The sequence below is a fragment of the Auxenochlorella protothecoides genome (assembly GCF_000733215.1).
Source record: "Auxenochlorella protothecoides strain 0710 unplaced genomic scaffold scaffold107, whole genome shotgun sequence".
NCBI lineage: Eukaryota > Viridiplantae > Chlorophyta > Trebouxiophyceae > Chlorellales > Chlorellaceae > Auxenochlorella > Auxenochlorella protothecoides.
The window spans coordinates 36,690-53,910 of NW_011934120.1; the positions used below are offsets into that span (position 1 = coordinate 36,690).

General features: G+C 62.9%; 6 protein-coding genes across 6 annotated transcripts in view; 2 read left to right on the top strand and 4 right to left on the bottom strand.

Annotated features, from left to right (window-relative positions):
* F751_0451 (Callose synthase 5) overlaps positions 1-5,686 on the bottom strand; it is a gene marked incomplete at both ends in the record, with an annotated part of 13,466 nt that extends 7,780 nt beyond the window's left edge. Inside the window, 15 exons of the mRNA XM_011397209.1 lie at positions 24-625; positions 984-1,088; positions 1,323-1,442; positions 1,604-1,677; positions 1,747-1,867; positions 1,919-2,045; positions 2,351-2,700; positions 3,116-3,333; positions 3,486-3,571; positions 3,710-3,787; positions 3,904-4,163; positions 4,383-4,634; positions 4,901-5,022; positions 5,198-5,378; positions 5,507-5,686. Of these exons, the coding sequence (XP_011395511.1) occupies positions 24-625; positions 984-1,088; positions 1,323-1,442; positions 1,604-1,677; positions 1,747-1,867; positions 1,919-2,045; positions 2,351-2,700; positions 3,116-3,333; positions 3,486-3,571; positions 3,710-3,787; positions 3,904-4,163; positions 4,383-4,634; positions 4,901-5,022; positions 5,198-5,378; positions 5,507-5,686 (2,876 nt within the window). The remainder of the gene's footprint in view (positions 1-23; positions 626-983; positions 1,089-1,322; positions 1,443-1,603; positions 1,678-1,746; positions 1,868-1,918; positions 2,046-2,350; positions 2,701-3,115; positions 3,334-3,485; positions 3,572-3,709; positions 3,788-3,903; positions 4,164-4,382; positions 4,635-4,900; positions 5,023-5,197; positions 5,379-5,506) is intronic.
* Positions 5,687-7,490: 1,804 nt separating this feature from the next.
* F751_0453 (hypothetical protein) lies at positions 7,491-7,832 on the top strand (the record flags this gene model as incomplete). Its single annotated transcript, XM_011397211.1, has 1 exon — positions 7,491-7,832. One exon carries the CDS (start codon positions 7,491-7,493, stop codon positions 7,830-7,832), a length of 342 nt encoding a protein of 113 aa, XP_011395513.1.
* Positions 7,833-8,417: 585 nt separating this feature from the next.
* F751_0454 (hypothetical protein) lies at positions 8,418-9,936 on the bottom strand (the record flags this gene model as incomplete). Its single annotated transcript, XM_011397212.1, has 5 exons — positions 8,418-8,736; positions 8,866-9,005; positions 9,219-9,417; positions 9,500-9,650; positions 9,813-9,936. 5 exons carry the CDS (start codon positions 9,934-9,936, stop codon positions 8,418-8,420), a joined length of 933 nt encoding a protein of 310 aa, XP_011395514.1.
* Positions 9,937-11,234: 1,298 nt separating this feature from the next.
* Positions 11,235-11,597, top strand: F751_0455 (hypothetical protein; the record flags this gene model as incomplete). Its single annotated transcript, XM_011397213.1, has 1 exon — positions 11,235-11,597. One exon carries the CDS (start codon positions 11,235-11,237, stop codon positions 11,595-11,597), a length of 363 nt encoding a protein of 120 aa, XP_011395515.1.
* Positions 11,269-12,238, bottom strand: F751_0456 (Multiprotein-bridging factor 1a; the record flags this gene model as incomplete). Its single annotated transcript, XM_011397214.1, has 4 exons — positions 11,269-11,331; positions 11,528-11,602; positions 11,771-11,949; positions 12,205-12,238. 4 exons carry the CDS (start codon positions 12,236-12,238, stop codon positions 11,269-11,271), a joined length of 351 nt encoding a protein of 116 aa, XP_011395516.1.
* A 3,198-nt stretch (positions 12,239-15,436) lies between these two features.
* The window catches only part of F751_0457 (Serine/threonine-protein kinase STN8, chloroplastic), a gene marked incomplete at both ends in the record, with an annotated part of 6,490 nt that continues 4,705 nt past the window's right edge, over positions 15,437-17,221 (bottom strand). Inside the window, 7 exons of the mRNA XM_011397215.1 lie at positions 15,437-15,540; positions 15,660-15,810; positions 15,973-16,112; positions 16,297-16,387; positions 16,546-16,625; positions 16,785-16,887; positions 17,044-17,196. Of these exons, the coding sequence (XP_011395517.1) occupies positions 15,437-15,540; positions 15,660-15,810; positions 15,973-16,112; positions 16,297-16,387; positions 16,546-16,625; positions 16,785-16,887; positions 17,044-17,196 (822 nt within the window). The remainder of the gene's footprint in view (positions 15,541-15,659; positions 15,811-15,972; positions 16,113-16,296; positions 16,388-16,545; positions 16,626-16,784; positions 16,888-17,043; positions 17,197-17,221) is intronic.

Genomic DNA, 17,221 nt, shown 5'->3' on the forward strand with positions numbered 1-17,221 from the left:
CCCCAAAGCAAACCCCCACACACCTGGGCTCCAGGCCATTCAGCGCGGGCCCCAGGCGCTCCAGCAGGTGGTCCCACTCGCGCGCGTAGGCCGACTTGAGCCACTGCATCACCGACAGCCCGTCCTCGTTCTCGCGCACCAGGTCCGCCATGCCCGTGGCGGCGGAGGGCTGGAGGTCGAAGTGGCGCGCGACGCTGGCCGCGTTGAGCGCGTACATCACGTCCTCCTCGTAGTGCGGGGTCAGCACGTTCCAGCTCAGCATGTCCTCCACCGCCGGCGGCCGCGCCAGCGTCGGGTTGCGCAGGCTGCTCATGAACCCCGTCAGCACGCGCAGCGCCTCGTCGCCCCGCGGCTGCGCGCCCTTGGCGCTCGTGTCCAGCATGCGCTCCAGCTGGCGCGCCACCGCGGCCACACAGCGCCGCGCGGCGGAGTCGGGGGCGTCGGCGTGCAGCGTGGCCAGGCCTGCGGCCTCGCCCACGAACTCGCACCAGCGCCAGAAGTCCAGCAGGCCCGCCGACAGCGCGTCCAGCGCGCGGTCCAGGGCCACCGCCGCGCTGTGCGTGCGCCGGCTCGAGTCCTTCTCGTCGGGCCCGCGCGCGGAGCGGGAGTGCACGCGCAGGACGGCCTGTGTGAGTTCGGGGGGTCCAGGCCGGGGGCGAGGGAGGGGCATGGGGCGGGGCGGGTTGCAGGCCAGCCGACACTGAACGCCGCCAGCTCGGGTGGCAGAGCTCCGAAGAAGCCACACTCACAAAGGCCTTGCTCCAAGGGCGAAGGGCACCTCCAGGAGGGACGTGTACTCCCTTCCCCCCACCCTGGACCCCCAACCCCCATTCCCAAGGGCATGTGGTGCGCACCACAGCACTGGCATGCATGTCAGCTATGCCTGACCATCCAACCTGGCAACCCCACACCCCCCTTGGCCACGCCACGGCTCAGCACCCCACCCACGCTCCCCTGGCCACTGCCCTCCGCTTCACACAAACCTTGATTTCGATGCGCAGGGCGGCGGCCAGCTTGACCAGGCAGCCATGCATCTTCTGGGAGGCTTCCCAGCGCGTGCGCAGCGCGGCGTCATCCGGGGCCTTGGCCTGGGAGCGTGGATGCGGCGCGGTGACACGAGTGCGACCGGCATCGTTCCACGCCAGCAGGCCAGGAGGGCATGCGGCAGGATACTCCGTCATGTATCCGTCTGCCCTTTCACCGTCGCTCAGTGGCACTCCTTCAGCCCCCTTCCTTCGCCTCCCTGGACTGCTACACGACCCTCCTTTGCCTCCACCCCCCCTTCCCCCCCAAAAAAACCCTCACCGCCCTCCACCCCTCACCATTATGGTCTTGAGCAGCTTGAGCAGCTCGCCTACTGCCGCCACGGCCGAGCGCCGTGCGGTGCGCTGCTCCAAGTCCAGGGGCCCCTCCAGAGGCTTGAAGTCCAGCAGCACGTTGGACTGCGAGTCGCACATGCAGGGGGATGCTCGGGGCTGTGCTTGCCCTGCGAGGCCCAAACGACGCTCAGCAAGGGGGCCCAGGTGCGAGGCAGGCCGCACTCGCCCCTTTGCCGGTCTGCGCACAAGGCCTGCGCCCATCGGCCAGCAGCGCACCCCCCCACCTGCTCGCGGTCGACGATGCGCAGCTGCAGCACCAGCCAGACGATGAGGATGCGCATCCTCCCCCACGCCCCACCTGCAGCGCCGGGGGCCGAGCTTGGAGGGCGCACAGCAGGGGCACCGCCCATGGGACCCGGCACCGTACCAGCGGGGCACTCTGCGCCCCACCAGCACGCTCGTGCTCGGCGCCCGACGCCCCCTCCCCCCACCTCCCTCCCCACCTTCTGCGCGGAGTTGATGCCGGGCACCTCCAGGGCGCGGCTGACCTGGCCGCCGTAGAAGAAGACGGGGAGCATGAAGGGGCGCATACCGCGAACCGCCTCCACCCCCGGCTCCAGGTCGAGGTGGACGAAGACCAGGTTGTCGCGCTCCGCGTTGCTGATGAGGTCCACCTCGCGCAGCTCGGCCACCACCTCGTTCCAGACGTCGGAGAAGAGGACCCAGCTCGGCGCGGCGTCGCCGTCGGGCGGCGCGCGCGCGCTGGGCGCGCCGCCCTCGCCCAGCGCGCGCAGCACCGCCTCGCGCCCGTCCTCCAGCAGGCGCTGGATGTGGGTGAGCTGGCCGCGGTCCAGGCGCCGCTGGCCCAGCACCTCGGGGCTGGGCGAGGGCGAGCGGCTGGCGCCGGCCGACCCGCCCGGCGCGCGCCCGGCGCGGGCGAGCGCCCCGTCGCATTGCCGCCGCCGCGGCGCGCCGCCGCAAATGCCTCGGCGATGCCGGCCTCGCCGGCGGCCGACACGCCCGCGCGCCACCACTGGGCGGGCGCCTTGTGGAAGGTGGCCACCACCTCCTGGAAGCCGGTCACCGCCCCCAGGTTGAGCTGCACCAGGCCCTTGACCCAGCCAAACAGCGCGGTGACCAGGTAGTAGAACACCTGAGCGTCGGTGGCCATGATGACCAGCGCCGGCAGCGCGCGCGCGATGCACAGCACCAGGTCGCCGTCCAGGCGGCCGTCCGAGGAGAGGGGCAGCCAGCCGCGGTTCCACAGCCCCAGGATGGAGGTGTCCAGGGTGCGGAAGACCGCGTACCAGTCGAACGCGCCCTTCATGCCCAGCACCAGGGCCCAGAAGACGACGTTGCTCAGCCAGGTGCCCCAGCTCACCTGGGGAAGGAGGGGCCAGAGGAGGGGGGGTGGAGGGGAGGGATGGACGTGGGGGTCTGGGGCGAAGAGGCACGGCTGGAGTCACGGTGGGTGGACGCGACTCCGGGGCCAGGGACTCGTGATTCCGATTTCGTGCAGCCTCTGGACATGCTTCCCGCCGGGCCCTCTACCCCTGGCCGCCCCCCTCATCCCACCCACCCTCCCCCCGCCACCTTACCCCCCCCAAGAGTCCCCCCGCGCGCCGCACACCCACCCGCATGTCGTAGGGCGCGACGTGGTCCACAGGCGGCGGCCGCGCCGAGGAGGCACCCAGCAGCTCGAAGCCCCATGCGACGCAGTCCCAGCCCCAGCCGAAGCACCAGGAGCGGGCGCGGGCGCGGCGCGCCAGGGCCGCCGCCGAGTGCGTCAGCGACACCGCGTGCCCCGGGCGGGTAGACAGCAGTGCCTGGGCCACAACCAGGCCGCCGTATCCTGCCGCAGCCCACCACCAGATGTGGTACTCGCCGAACACCCACCAGCCGATCACCTGGGCGGCCATGAGCAGGGCCATAACGCACAGGATGGCCAGCCACTGGAGCACGCCCAGGGCGGCACGCCCAGAGATGGCCCCGCCCGCCACGCGAGGGCCCCCAACTGGGCGCAGGGAAGGAGGAGCGGGGGGGCGGGGGGACTGGTGCCATGTCATCGGCCAGGGCGGAGGGGCATTTCCCGACTGCGCTGGGCGGCACGGCAGGCGCACCCCCTCACACACACACAAAGCGCCCTCCCGGCCAGGCCTGGCCCACCTGAGGCGCGCTGCGTCCAGAAGGCGGCGACCTGCTCCAGGAAGCTCAGCAGGGCGTGGCTCATGGCCAGGGAGGAGATCGCGTAGCTGCGGGAGGGCATGGGCGGCGGCATGACGTGCATGGCGCGCCCCTCATGAACGGACGTCGACAGCCCATCCCCCATCGCTGACTCAACCCCAGCGCTGCCTGCGTTCCCCCACCCCTCGCCCCCACAAAAGACTCACTAGTTGTCGCGGCCCCAGGTGAGGACGGCCATGAGGTGGAACTCTAGGAGGATGAAGGCCCAGACGCGGTAGAATGCTCTGCGCAGGCGGGGAGGATCAACCCTTGTGCATCGAGTTGGCGTTGGATGGCGGCATGACTTGCACCCACACCCCCCTCCCTGCTCCCCCCCCCCAAAAACAGAAACACCTCGGACCTGTACATGGTGAAGATGCTGCGCCGCTCAACAAACGTCTTCCTAAACACAAACGCGCCCCACCAGTCGCGCGCGACCTCCACGTTCCAGCCCACGCCCCCCATGCCCTCCGTGTCCAGCCGCCCCGCCGCCAGCTTGGCGATAGGCTGCCCCTCCACGCTGATCTGGACCCTGCCGATGCCCAGCAGGGCATCGTAGGGGTCGCGGGACATGGCGATGCTCCCGCCCGGCCCAACCCTGACGCCCAGGCGCAGCAGGGCCTGATGGGGGTAGAGGGAGGAGAGTGGGGGTGGGGGTGTGAAGGGAGCTGGTGAGTGGGCTGGGCATGACGAGATAAAGATGGGCTTGCGCAGGGCAGCCACACCACAGGGGGAATGTACATGCCTCTGCCATGCCGCATTGCCCTACACTCTTCGGCCACCCATAGACCAGTCAGCACTGCGCACAGCCCCCCCTCCTCCCCATCCTAACAACCTCACCTGGGCGACGATGTTCCTGCGGCACAGACTCTCGTTCACGTCATCGTAGGCGATGCGGTGGGCGATTTCCACCCCATCCGTCCCCATCCTGTCCACATGAACGGCCAGGAAGGCAAAGATGGGCGAGACCACCCGGTCCAGGAAGTAGCCCGCGTCGCCGTGCGCCGCCATGTCCGCCAGGGCCGCGCCGTCGGGTGAGTCTGGCTGGATGGACCCGGTGTGGACCAGGGCTGTCAGGGCCATGGACTCGCGCTGCGTGTTGCCACATAGGGGGAGGAAGGTTTGGTGGGAGGAGAATGGGAAGCAGCTGTGGCGAGGCTCGTGGATTTCACGATTGATCACTGGCTTGGGGATGGAAATGATGGGCGCAGGTAAGATCCTTCTTGGGGGACACCAGGGGAATAGGATTAGCTTGACGTCCCAGCCCTTCCAACCGTGCATGGAGACGGAAGGAGGTGACGGCGGCCCTTGCACCCTCAGATACTGCACCAAGATGACACGATGACGTACATACTTACCGTTTCGTCCACGAGGTCAGGCGTGGTGCCCAGAGCAGCCATAGCGGCCATCAGCTCAGCATGGTGCCGGTTGCGGAGACTGATGTTTCGTTGGATGACATCAGCATGCTTCAGGTGTTCGTCTGTCAAAGGCACGGCGGGGGATTGGTGGTCATCAGGATGGGAAAAGGTGTGGCTCAACCTTGGCAGGAGGAGCCCTCGGAGAGCCTGAAGCAGAGATGGGGTGGTGGAACATAACAAAACAGCACAGCCTGTGAAATCCAGAAGTGCATGCCATGGACTACAAACGCCACTCACATGCAAAGATGGGCGAGGAGGGGTGCATCGGGTTTGGGCAGGAGGCACCGTTCCACCTGTGGAAGGAGTTGCGGCAGATCCAGAAGACAAACCAGAGGCACTCCGGAGTGTGCCGCAGGTTGGCTGCCTCCGAGTACACCAGGAAGTACATGGCCAGCTCCTCCAGTCCATACTCCCACTCCTGTGCCAAGGACGACAGTTGTAGTCACAATGGTAAAGGGGATCGATGCTTTGATCGGTGCCAAAATCGAGGTTGACCATCGTTGCCCTACCAAGAAGGCAATCGAGGACACATGTGCCGGGGCTCACACTGACCACCGTCACCCTGTGCAAAATCTTCCACCTTGCCTGTATAGTGTGCGGCCTGTGGATCTTGGCCAGCTTGAGCTCCGGTATGCGGAGGGGCAGTCCCACATGTGAGCACCAGTCGCGGTAGCCCTGGAAAATGGCGGCGTGCAGGCGATGCACGGCGCGTGCAAATCGATCCATGTCGTCACCTACGGAGGAGTATGGCGGCGTACGGCCAGGATGAATTCTGCACAGAGGCAGGCGATCACCACGCCCCCCACTCCATGAACATTGATGTAGCCATCAGCAATGGACGCGCCTGTGTCCTTGTCCCTCCGCATATAATTCTTTACGAGAAGGTGATACAAGTGATCTGTGGCCAGGAAGATGGTAGCAGGCGTCCAGGATGGCTTTTCGGTGCCCTGTGGGGTGATTGGTTGTGCATCTCATTGCCCAACTTGGCTGAAGCGCAATGTCCTGCATGGCAGCAGACAGCCGACCCGCGATTGCTGGCACCATTCGAACTCACCTCCGTGCGGGGATCAATATTGAAGGCCTGAAATCCGAATCGACGGCCGAGGCGTTTGACCACCTGCGAGTGCGATTGTGCAGCCTGTCGATGATCGGGGCCTGGCACCGTAACCAATCCCATCTGCCGCCCGGCCAAGGGCTGCGGGAACGACCTGCCAACACCGCAAGGCCACCACCGCGTACCGTGAAGATGGCCACCTGCCATCCCGTATCATTGGAACTGGATCCAAAAAGGCTGATCCGATTGGCTGCCGACATCGCAGCGCTTCCTCCCGGAAGCGAAAGTGAGGCAGGTGGTTGAGCGTGCTTCACGCTGTCTCGCAGGAAGTCTCCATCGCTCGTCCGGAGAGAGTGCAGCTGAGCTTCAGCGCCTTGATACACGTATGGAAGGGGCTGTAAGCAAGGAGTCGAATATCAAGTCCCCAGCACTCGGCGGTGTTAACCTCGCCAGCCCTGTTCCATGGGTCGCTCAGCGCGTCCTGCTTTCCAACTTTCAGTTGTCCAAATGAAGGGGGCTTGGGTGCGCCATCCTGCCATCTGCCCACTTGATCAGCTAGCTAAGTACATATTTATCTCTATGTTGAAGCTAGATAGCTGATAATGGGTCCTTACCAAGCCTTGGCAGTCGCATGCTGAGGGTTCATGTCTCCAGCAAGTATGCCATGCGAGAGTGTCAACACCATACATTCCTGAGGCTTCTTCTCATTCAACCTGAGAGAATGTGAGACACTCAGAGTAAGCAATCAGTGATTCTTCTTTGGCAAGCACCCAGACAGGCCTAATGCTCGAGTTCAGTGCGCGTGCTGACAGACCATACAAACGGGCGCGCCCTCGAAAACCGTGGGGGCGAAGGTCCTTTGAGGATACATCTGCAGGCCGGATGCGCCTCTGTCGCCCATAAACAAAAGACACACAATGGTGACCTTGGTGTCATGGGGACCAGACTACGGCTCTGGCAGAGCCCTCGCTGTGCAGTGGATGCAGGCTTAGCCCCTTCCCGACCCCAGACCGTCCCACCACTGAGGGCCACCCCACCTCCTCAGCGGGTCCCCCTGACCCAGAAGGGTCAGCCCATAGACCAGCCACGGAGTCATGCTCCATTCGGTGGCCCACCAAAGTGAGTCAATGCGTGTCTTGTGGAAGGCTTGGGGGAGCGGGGATGCCAGCTCCCTCGCAAGATTGGGTCGCTGGCTCAGGCTCAGGCTCTTGCTCCTGCCCACCCCCCTCCCTGCAGACGGGCCCACCTCCCGACGACCATGTTCACGCCCATGGAGGATCTTCCACCAGACGGAGAGGCACGTTGTGATGTGTCTTCAGGCCTCAGTTGCCGAGCCTGTGGTGCTTTCTGAGGTGATCCGGTTGTCACGCTCGCCATACGCAGGGCATGCCACCGAGTCTCCCGCCCCACCTACCACAGGTGTTGACCTTCAAAGAGCAGACGTGCAACGCTGAGACGCAGGAGTGCCCCACCCCCATGTTTGTGTGGGAGGTCAAGTGCAAGTGCTGCTTCGGGACGGGCTTCTCCCGCAGCCAAACGCACGCCAGCACGTCCCGGCACCGCCGAGGGCGCGGGGGCGCACGGCGAGCCGCCCTCATCACCTGCACCTCCTGTGCTGGACTTGGGTACGTGCGCCACGCCTCCGCCACTCCGGACGACACGCTGGAGGAGGCGTTTGTGACGCTGGGGCGGGACAGGCCCGGGCCGGAGGACAAGGCCCGGCCCTGGCGGCCGCCCTCGCTGGCCAAAGCCATCTCCGCCGTCAACGTTGTCGCCAAGCTCTACAACTCGCTGAAGCAGCCCACGCCTCCAATGTGACGGCGAGGGGCGTGCTGCTGGGCTGGAGGTGTCGTGAGTTGCCCGGCACGACTCCCACACATGGCCTGCTGGAGAGTGTGAGTGGCGGCGTAGGAGCGTGAACCCACCCCACCCCACCCCCTCTCTGGGCGCATTTCAACCCTGAACCGCCTTCCAATAATGCAATGCTTCATGCCCGACAATGCGCCAGGGACCGAGCGAAAGTCTGCTTCATATCCCTCACCCCTTTGCACAGCAATGCCTTGTCCTATGGCTTGTTGCAGTCCCCATGCTCTTCCAAGCCCTTCTTCTCCGTCCGCTCCACTACTGTTTCTCGTGGCTGCCTCTGCCCCTGCAGCAAGCCTGCTCCCAACTCTTGCTGCAAACAATCTCCTCTCAACAACAAGCGGTGCTCCCCTTATTGGTCGGGAGGGGCCAAGGCCTCGCGAACGAGGTCCTCGATATCCATACATGGGGGTTGCATCTTGAAGCCCGGGGCATCGCGAGATGAGCGACGCCGTGCGCGGGGCAAAATCCGCCGGCAAACAGGCACAATGCCATCGGATCCCGAGGAAGGCATACTCACCCGTGTGCTCGGCCCCGGCCTCAAACCCCCCCCTCGCCGGCGGGCTGGGCCATGGCCGTGGTAAATAGCACCCGCACCAGCTCCCCCCGGCCGTCGTGCTCCCTCTCCATGCCCACCACCACGCCCTCGTCGGCGCGCCACAGCGTGCGCAGCATGACCCCTCCCTCCCCCGACGCCTCCAGCTGAACCAGCAGCGCGGGGGCCAGCAGCAGGGCCACGCCGCCCTCGTGTGGCCCTGCCCGATGGCTGTCGGGGGCGGCGGCCACCTCCTGTTCCACGGCCTCAAACACCTTGAGCATCTCCACTTCCCCCGTGGAGGGGCTGATGCCCTCCACCAGGCTGGCCAACACGCCACAGCGCCGCCAGCGCCCGGCGAACGCCGCGGCCGGCAGGGCGCCCGGCGCGCAGCCCGGCGGCAGGAGGGAGGCGGGGTCGGCAGCGCGCCCCGGGACGGACGCCTCCACCCACACGCCCGGCACGCCCAGCCAGCGCTCCGCCGCCACGCCCAGGCGCAGGGGGGCCAGGTCGAGGCGCCCCCGCCCGTCCCGCGCCGTCTCGCAGAGGAGCGAGACGCGCAGGCGGTGGTCGCTGCCCCACGCCAGGCAGTGCTCCAGCAGGTGCACGCCGGGGGCCGCTGCCGGAGGCGGGGCCCCGGCGTCGGCAGCATCCTCATCCCCGCCTGGGGGCATGTCGGGCAGGAGGGTTGTCACCGTGCTCGTAAGAACAGGTTTCTGGGTGGGTGCAGGCGACGCCCCCCATTGCTGCCGCAAGGGACACGCCTCGAACAGGCTGACACAGCCAGGCTGCCCCCCCAAGCCCACACTCCGCGGCTCACCCAGCAGGGAGGATGGCCCCAGGCTGTGGCTGCCGCCGTCGAAGAAGAACAGGCCCGGGTCCTCGCTGTCGTGCCAGTGCGCCTCCCAACCCTCTGCCCCGTCCAGGTCCGCGTCCCTCCCCGCCCCCGCCACCTGCTCCAGCACGCGCGGTGTGTCCCCGGGCCCCAGCCCGTGCGCCTCCGTGCTGCGGCACGGTTGGGTCCGGCGGGCCTAGGTGCACTGTGATTGGAGAGGAGGGCTGCCCGCGAGGGCTCCAGGCCCCTCACTCCACGCGCCCCAGCAGTCTCATCCCCACGCCCTCCACGCACGTCACCAGGCAGTCGCTTGCGTCGTCGGCCACACGGCGCTGCAGGACCACCCGGGCCAGGGTGAAGACGGTGCCTCCCTCCTCGTCCAACCCCACGCCCTCCGCCGCGCCTGTGAGGAGCGGGCAGGGCGTGCCGGGTTGCATGCAGAATGCACACCAGCCAGTCCCCAGCGAGGGCAGGTCGGGGTGTGGGGTTGATCCAATGGCATGCAAGCATGCGGTAAATATGGTGGTGGTGGTGCGCACACGCTCAGAATTGAGGGGCTCCTCACCAGAGGCAGGATTGCAGGCGCGGGCGGACCCCAGCCAGACGCCCTCGTTCACGCCACAGTAGGTCGACCAGAGGGGACTGGGCAGGATGGAAGGCCCCACTCCAGGCACAGGCCGGATGGCCATGGAGAGGGGGGCCATCGCCTCGCCCTGCGGAATTCCCGTCAGGATCTCGCTGCCCGGGCCAGCATGGCTTCGAGGTAACCCATGCCATCCATGCATGAGCCTCAGGCCACCGGGGGCATGCATTCTGCACGCCCCTGGGCGCCGCGCGTGAATTGCGTTCAGATTGGGGCCACACATCCCGAAATCACATGCCGTAGCTCCGGAACCCATGTCCTGGATCCGGAGAGGGACTATCCACGCTCGGCGGTGGAGATGCCCTCAAGGGGGTTCCATTCAATATGCAAAGAATGGCCCACGCGATCTTGCCTCTGAAATTGCATTCATTACATTTGCAACCCGATGATATGATCGGTGCTGTGGGCGCACTGTGAACGAGGTGTCACATGTGGTCAGATCCGTGCATGTGGGCACATTTCCCAGGAGCAGAGGCATGGTTCTTAGTTGGCGTACGCCTTCGAGACGCAGTGCCGAGGACGTTCAGCTGTGCACTATGTGATGCCTCACGTTCGTGTTTTAAAAAGTGCACCGTGTGCATGGCTGCTACCCCGGAAGCACAGCATTGCACCTTGACATGCACGACTTTTGTCTCACCCTCCCCTACGCACTGCTCGTCGCGGTGCGGGAGATTATTTGGTGGCTGGCGTCCCCTAGCACTGCTCACATAGGTTTGTGCGAGATGGTAGTCTGATGGGATGGTCCAGAACCCCCTGACATCGGCAGGAGATGGCCACGACAGAAGAGAGCACACACCTTTTGCAGGCCAGGGATTGGGCAGTGCCGCCGCGCTGGGCCTCCTGGGTTACACCAGCCTAAAAGCGTACAAACAGGGCAGGAGAGCGCATGTGACTGCAGTCCTCTCCCTTGGTCAGTCAGGGGCATGTGGTGCGTGGACTGTGATGAGCAGAGGACGTTGAATTCCTCGCATGGGGCCTGCTGGTCTCGGGTTCCCATACCAACCCTGTAATCCCCCTGGGCACTGCAGTGCTGGCAGCGGCATTGCTCTCCCGCACCCTCACAGCAAGCGGGCCAGGTTCCTTGGCTGGAGCGCTAAGTATTCTTTCGGATGGAGGAATGGCCGCCTTCTATGTGTGGAATCTTACTCTGTTCCATCCCAAGCTACCACTCCCAAAAGAGTAACTCCAGCTATGGTGTGCTCCTGATTGCATCCACAACAATTTCCTGTGTGCAGTGTACACCACTGAGACCTCTTCACCGACAATTATAGATTGAATTGAAGCATCCTGGAGGCCTGTATCTTTGGGTGCCATGGCCCGCCAGAGCATGCGCCCACATTGTGGATGGCAAAGCACTGCATGGCGTCTATCTGGTCATCTACTTCTTGCCAGGATTTTTCCGCAGGGTCACCCCTAGGGCACGCGACAGCTTTCCTAAAATCTGTGGAGGAAGGGAGAGAGGGGTGGTTGGAAGTGGACGCTGTAGGAATTGCTGTGTCCAGGCAAGAGACGCTGCCAGCATGCAGTCTGACAACCAGGACCAGTCTGACAACCAGGACCGGAGCAGTGCGACAACAGCTTGGACCCGACTCAAGCCAGGTACAGAGCCCCATGCACAGCCATCTGTGTCCTCCCACCTGGGGATTGGGAATGGCCTTCCCTGCCTCATACTCGTTGATCACCTGGGGCTTTTCATTGATCATTTGAGCTAGCTGCAAGGTGTGTGTGGGTGGGGGGGGGGGGGTCGGGTGTCAGTCAAGTTGGGAGCACACCACATGCTATGCCACTCAGTGCTCCCCTACACAGTCCACAAACCAACCAACCCGCCAAGACAACCGAATGACCCACTCTAATCACCCTGCCAGTTCTGTGCCGCCCACCTGTGCTTGGCTGAGCTTCTTGGCCAGGCGGGCCTGCTGGATCTGCTTCTTGAGCTCCGAGCTCACTTGCTCGTGATGGAAATCCTCGGTTTCTGCGTCCAGCTTCACAGCATTGGGGTTGCCTGCTCTCGCCTTGTTGGACCCCGCATCGTGCTTCTTGACGGTGCTCACGGCAGCGCCTGCGGGATAGTGCCGGAGGGGAGGAGTGAGGACTCCAACCTCTGACTGCACCCAGGCCAAGTTCAGGCACGTTCAGTATATAATAGCCTACCTGATTGCAGTGCAGCATTGACAACCGCGGCAGACTGTGCGGTGGACGCTGTGGGAGCCTTCTTTCGGAGGACCACCTGGGAGGAGCGACGAGGAGAACGTTTGCCTTCCCATATCCGTATTGCTTTCGAAGAGTTAATGCGAGGCGTTCCCGGGTACCCTACTCACGCTGTTCCAGTCCTGTCCCTGGAGGTTCATAGCGCGAGTCCTAAGTGGTGATGGGCGACGTGAAGTCCAAAAGGGAGATGCACTATTCTCTTCTATCTACTATTTGTGGAAACCGTGGCGAAGCGCAAGCTTTCACGCGCGCATGGGTGAGGGCGAGGTGAGCTCGCGCATGGAAGAAACTAGATGGGAAGGGGGGGGGACGGGTTACTTCTCCGAGAGCAACAAACATAGGACTGACGCACACGCTTTTCTGAATTATTCATTCCTACATATAAGAATAAAGAATTCAATAAACAATGTCAAATACTTCGTTTGAGATGGCCACGACCACCACCCAGTTTCAGATCACATACTCCGGCAAGAGCCTGCAGGTGACGCTACCCTACCAAGCCTCTGTGTTGGACCTGGTAAACATCATTTTGAGGAATTTTGATCTCTCCCAGGACACTATTAAGCTGCTTCTCCCTCCCAAACGTGGGGGCCTGATTTGGCTGAGAGACCACATCGATGCTCGCATTGTGGACATTGGTGAGGCAGGGCAGGCATGCGCCGGCTGGGCAGTGCAGGGTACCAATGTCGTCGGGTGTACTCACAGATATCTCACATCCTTCCGAAATCGTCCACAGGCGTGACATCGGGGGCCACATATCGAGTGCTGGGGAGCAGCGCTGCAGCAGTTGGCGCCGTCATGTCAGCCAAGGGTCAGTGGGGGATGGCTGACTTGGTAGCTGCCCGTGAAAGCGGCCCCGCAGCTGTACCCAAGCACTGATGCGGGTCTGCTTACAGCAACACCACCCTCAACCCACCAGATGAGCCGCGCATCGCGGGATTTGATCACGAGCTGCGTAGGGAGGCCGCCAGGCGTGCGGGAGTCGCCCACCCCCGTGCCCCCCCGGCAGGCCCGTATACCTTCACCAACTTCAGGGCCTGGCAGACCCCTGGACTGACACCATCCCCAGCAGAGGCCCTCGCCTTCCTCCATAGGTGCCGCTGGGAGGGTCACAGTGCAGTTTGCACACATATTGGAGGTGGGGCCAAGCTTGCAACACGCGCCTCAACCTGAAAATTCTATTCATGACAACAAAGTGACCCAGCCACATTCTCTACAACAGACTTGCGGCGGACCCGGGGGTCCAGGGAGTGATGTCAAGTCATCGGTGGCGAGTGGGCACGCTCAGCGAGATGCCGCCTGAGGGCAAGGTGGGTGTCTCTCCCGCCTGCATCCTCGGCGTCAACATCAATGCAGGCCAGGAGATATCCCTTCGGCTGCGCACGGATGATCTGAGAGGTGGGCGCAATGATGTGAAAGTAGGCCTGTGATCTTTGCTGAGGAGAACTGTATCGTTTGACTGGTGTTGAGGACGATGGTCGCAGATTGGCTCGAGGGAGGGTGAGAAGTAAAGTGGAAGCCTTCTTTTGCACCGCTCTCAAGTGTTCAGCCCATGCTGATATGATCAAGATCGCTCCTTTGTGTTCACAACTCTTTGTCCGTGCATTGCTGTGCCCTGCAGGCTTCCGGAGGTACGACAGGATCTGTGAGACCCTCATGCATGAGCTTGCCCACATGGTGCACTCAGAGCACGACAATGCTTTCAAGACCCTCAACTCCGAGGTGAGTGGACGCATGAGAAGAGCAAAGTGCATTCCTTGGATACCTATGTCTGGGCTATCCTGAGAGTTGCTCCTGGGGATTGGGTTGTAATCTCGGATCAAGCTCATTTATATTGCCAGATCACAAATGCGGGCATAGGAGTGAGATTTTCATTTTAATGTGCCCACCTCAATCTCTGGGTTCCTCCTCCTACATCCAGTTACGATCCGAATGTGAGCGACTGCAGCGACACGCAAGCACCTCTGGAGAATGGACCAGTGAAGCCGCGAGTCTGGACTTTGCGAAATCATCTCTGCCCAGCGGGGCACATCCTGTCAAGGGACAAAGGCTAGGAGGCACATCTGAGAGGAGCAGGCTTCATCAGTTCACGGGAAGTGGAGATGCTGCCAGGAATGCTATCGCTGCGGTGACCAGCAGTGCCGGAGCCAGAGAGGATGGGTCTGGCGCGAGGACACCTGACCTAAACGGCGTGGGAGCTGCAGCAAGGCAGTTCAGGAAGGACGATGCAGTACTCTATACTCAGAGAGATAGGAGTCAAGTGCCAGCCAAGGTGAGGCAGGCCAGGGCTGGGTCGGGACATGCTCTCATGCTGACTGGAGAGGTGAGGGGCAATCTGCATTTGTATGACGCTACAATGCAGTGCTGCATCACACATATGAGATCCTGAAGCACTACCCGTCTTGGCACTCATGCAAAATAGGTCGTTGCAGTGGACCTGTCACTTGATCCTCCAGCGTACAGCATTGAATTATCAACTGGAGTCCGTGAGACAGAAGGGCATCGCTTAGAACCGGTCCGAACTGAGGAGTACACCTCCGCTGACCCTGTTACAGCCGACAAGGAAGCCGCAGCCCGTGCGCTCGGAGAATGACCATCATGAATACACATGTGATATGTTCATGTATCAAGACGGGTCTTGAAGGCTCTTCATGATCGATATGGGCTTGTAGACCACACCAATGCTTGTAATGCAGCTTTCCCCTAGGCACAAGAAGTTGTGCATGGCATGTGGAGCCAAGGGCATATGGCCCGGCTCTACGACGTGCTTATGGATGCGAACGCCCATGCCGGGCCCTCATGTCGTTTTCTTCGCCTGCTGCCGTTGGTGCTCCCGGCTCACTTCGTCCGCCAAGTCCTCAGTGCTCGGCTGGCCAATGTGCCGAATGACGAGCACCCACACCACCAGCGCTACCAGGGCAATGTGCTGGTTGATGTAGCCCTGCTTGGCTCCCAGGAAGATACCCAGACCGCTGCAGAATGTGCTGGCGAGCAGCAGTCCCTTGCCCATGCTCGCAGCAAGATTGCCCACTCCACCCGGAGCAGGCCGGGTCTCGACGGGGCCTCTACTCAGGAGACTTGCATGCTGCGGGATACTATACCGAGTCTGTCACGAAATCAATCTTAGAACATTCTCGAGAGCACCCGTCGCTGCTCAACGATGATGGCTCGCAGTGGCACACCCACACGGTGTTTAGCTGGCACTCTACACACTCAATTGAGCAGTACAGTCCACCGATTATGCCTGCCACAAATGAACAGACGTGACCATAGAATCAACGAAATTCACCCTCTCAAGCTCTTTAGAGGACGGTGAGGATGCATGGCCAGCCTCTGGGTCAAGAGAGCAGCAGGAACCTGTGACGCAATGCCTCTCCAGGGGACAGCCTTCCACGATATACGGCATTGCGCTTGCACACCAACTTGCATGCCAGATCCCAGCCTGCGATAGCCATGTATGGGTCTGCTTGCCACTGCGCATGCCACAACACAAAGGCGCTCCCGACAGCCCACAGCCATCTCAGAAGCACACCGATGCATGCATGCCAGCCGTCCTCTCACCTGCTTGGTTATTTGCGTCCAGCACCTCAAAGTCACATGCCTGTACTCGCATGGACCGCCTCCTCCACAAATCAAGGTCGTAATCGGCGGCTGCGAGTTCCTTGTTGAAGGCCTTGAGGGAGCCTGCGGAGCGCAGCTGAGGGATCGACATCTGCACATGGGTTGTGGGGAGTGAGGGGGGCCATGGCGGAGTTGAAGGCTTCACCGCAGTTCCGCATGCGTCCCAAGCCAGCATGGAGACAGAGTGCCACTCGCCATGATCAGCTTCCAGGCCGGTCGTGTGGCCTCTATTATTCTCCAGTCCCTTGCCCACCTGGAGGAGGATGATGCCGGCAGCGTACGAGTCAAAGAGGTCTGGCCTTCCCAGCCTCCACAGGAATGGGGCCAGGAGCACAGCAATAAAGGGTGCTGGCACCCTTGGGACGGCCTTTGGCAGAACCAGCTGCTCAGGTGCTGCGCAGTGAGCAGAGTTGGGACGCATAGGTCGTTCCTTGCAGGGGTCACAAATGTTGATGGCTACTCCACTAAACCCTGCAGTCTCCGCAGGTACTTCCTCCCAACCAAGGTGCACGGTGAACGTGCCTGCCACGGCATTGCATGACAGGCTGGGCCCCTGAGCACCAAATCCCCAGCTCACCAGCGTATCGAGGGTCCAGCATGCCGTAGAGGGGGTTGAAGTTCACTCCAGTGCTCAGGTCGCACGCCGCCCCAAAATCGATGATCTTGATCTGTGCGCAGGGAGCAAGACTTTGGGGCCCTTTGAGTGAGCGGTGTACCTCAATCTCCCCATACCCCTCCAGAAAACAGGGACGACCAAAGTCCCGCAGGCCCCCTCACATCGCAGCAAGCGGGCACGTTTCCAGTCTATGTAAAACCATCGCCGTACGTCTCCCTTGCTGGTCACAAGGACGTTGTCCGGCTTCACGTCTCGATGCACGATACCCAGAGAGTGCAGCCGTTGCAGCGCTGGGGCCGTTGGGGAAAGATGGAAGTCGGACACAGGATGAAGGACATGCCCTGGGCAGCCACAGAGTGCCATGAACGACGGGGCCGGGGTCGTGGCAGTGCCGGCGTCAGGCCGCCATGCTCCTGCCCAACGCCAACAACAAGAGCCATGGGGCTAACCTTTTAGCAGCTTCCGCATGACGGCCTTGGTCAGTGCCAGATGGCGCTTCTGGTCCGGCATGGAGTCTGAGCGTGGCCCCAGCATGATGCGGCCCAGACTGGTCTGCAGTTGGAGTGGATGCAGGTGCGGAGGGGTGCTGAGTGGGAAGACAGAAGGCGCTCCGTCAACGTGATATGCGGGGGTGTGGTGCACCGCGCGTCCCCCTCCCGCCCACCACCCGGGGGGCCCCCCTCAGCCTCCCGCCCCCTCGCGCCACACCTCCATCCCGCCATCCAGGAGGCCGGCCATGGCATCTGCCAGGGTGGCGTCCGACTCAAAGCGCCACACCAGCCACTGCGTCCCCCGGGTGAATGCGCCGCTGGCCCCGGCCACCTCGAACTGGCCCAGGTAGCGCGCGACGCGGCGCGCCACCTGGCCGCGCGAGCAAGCGTGGGGA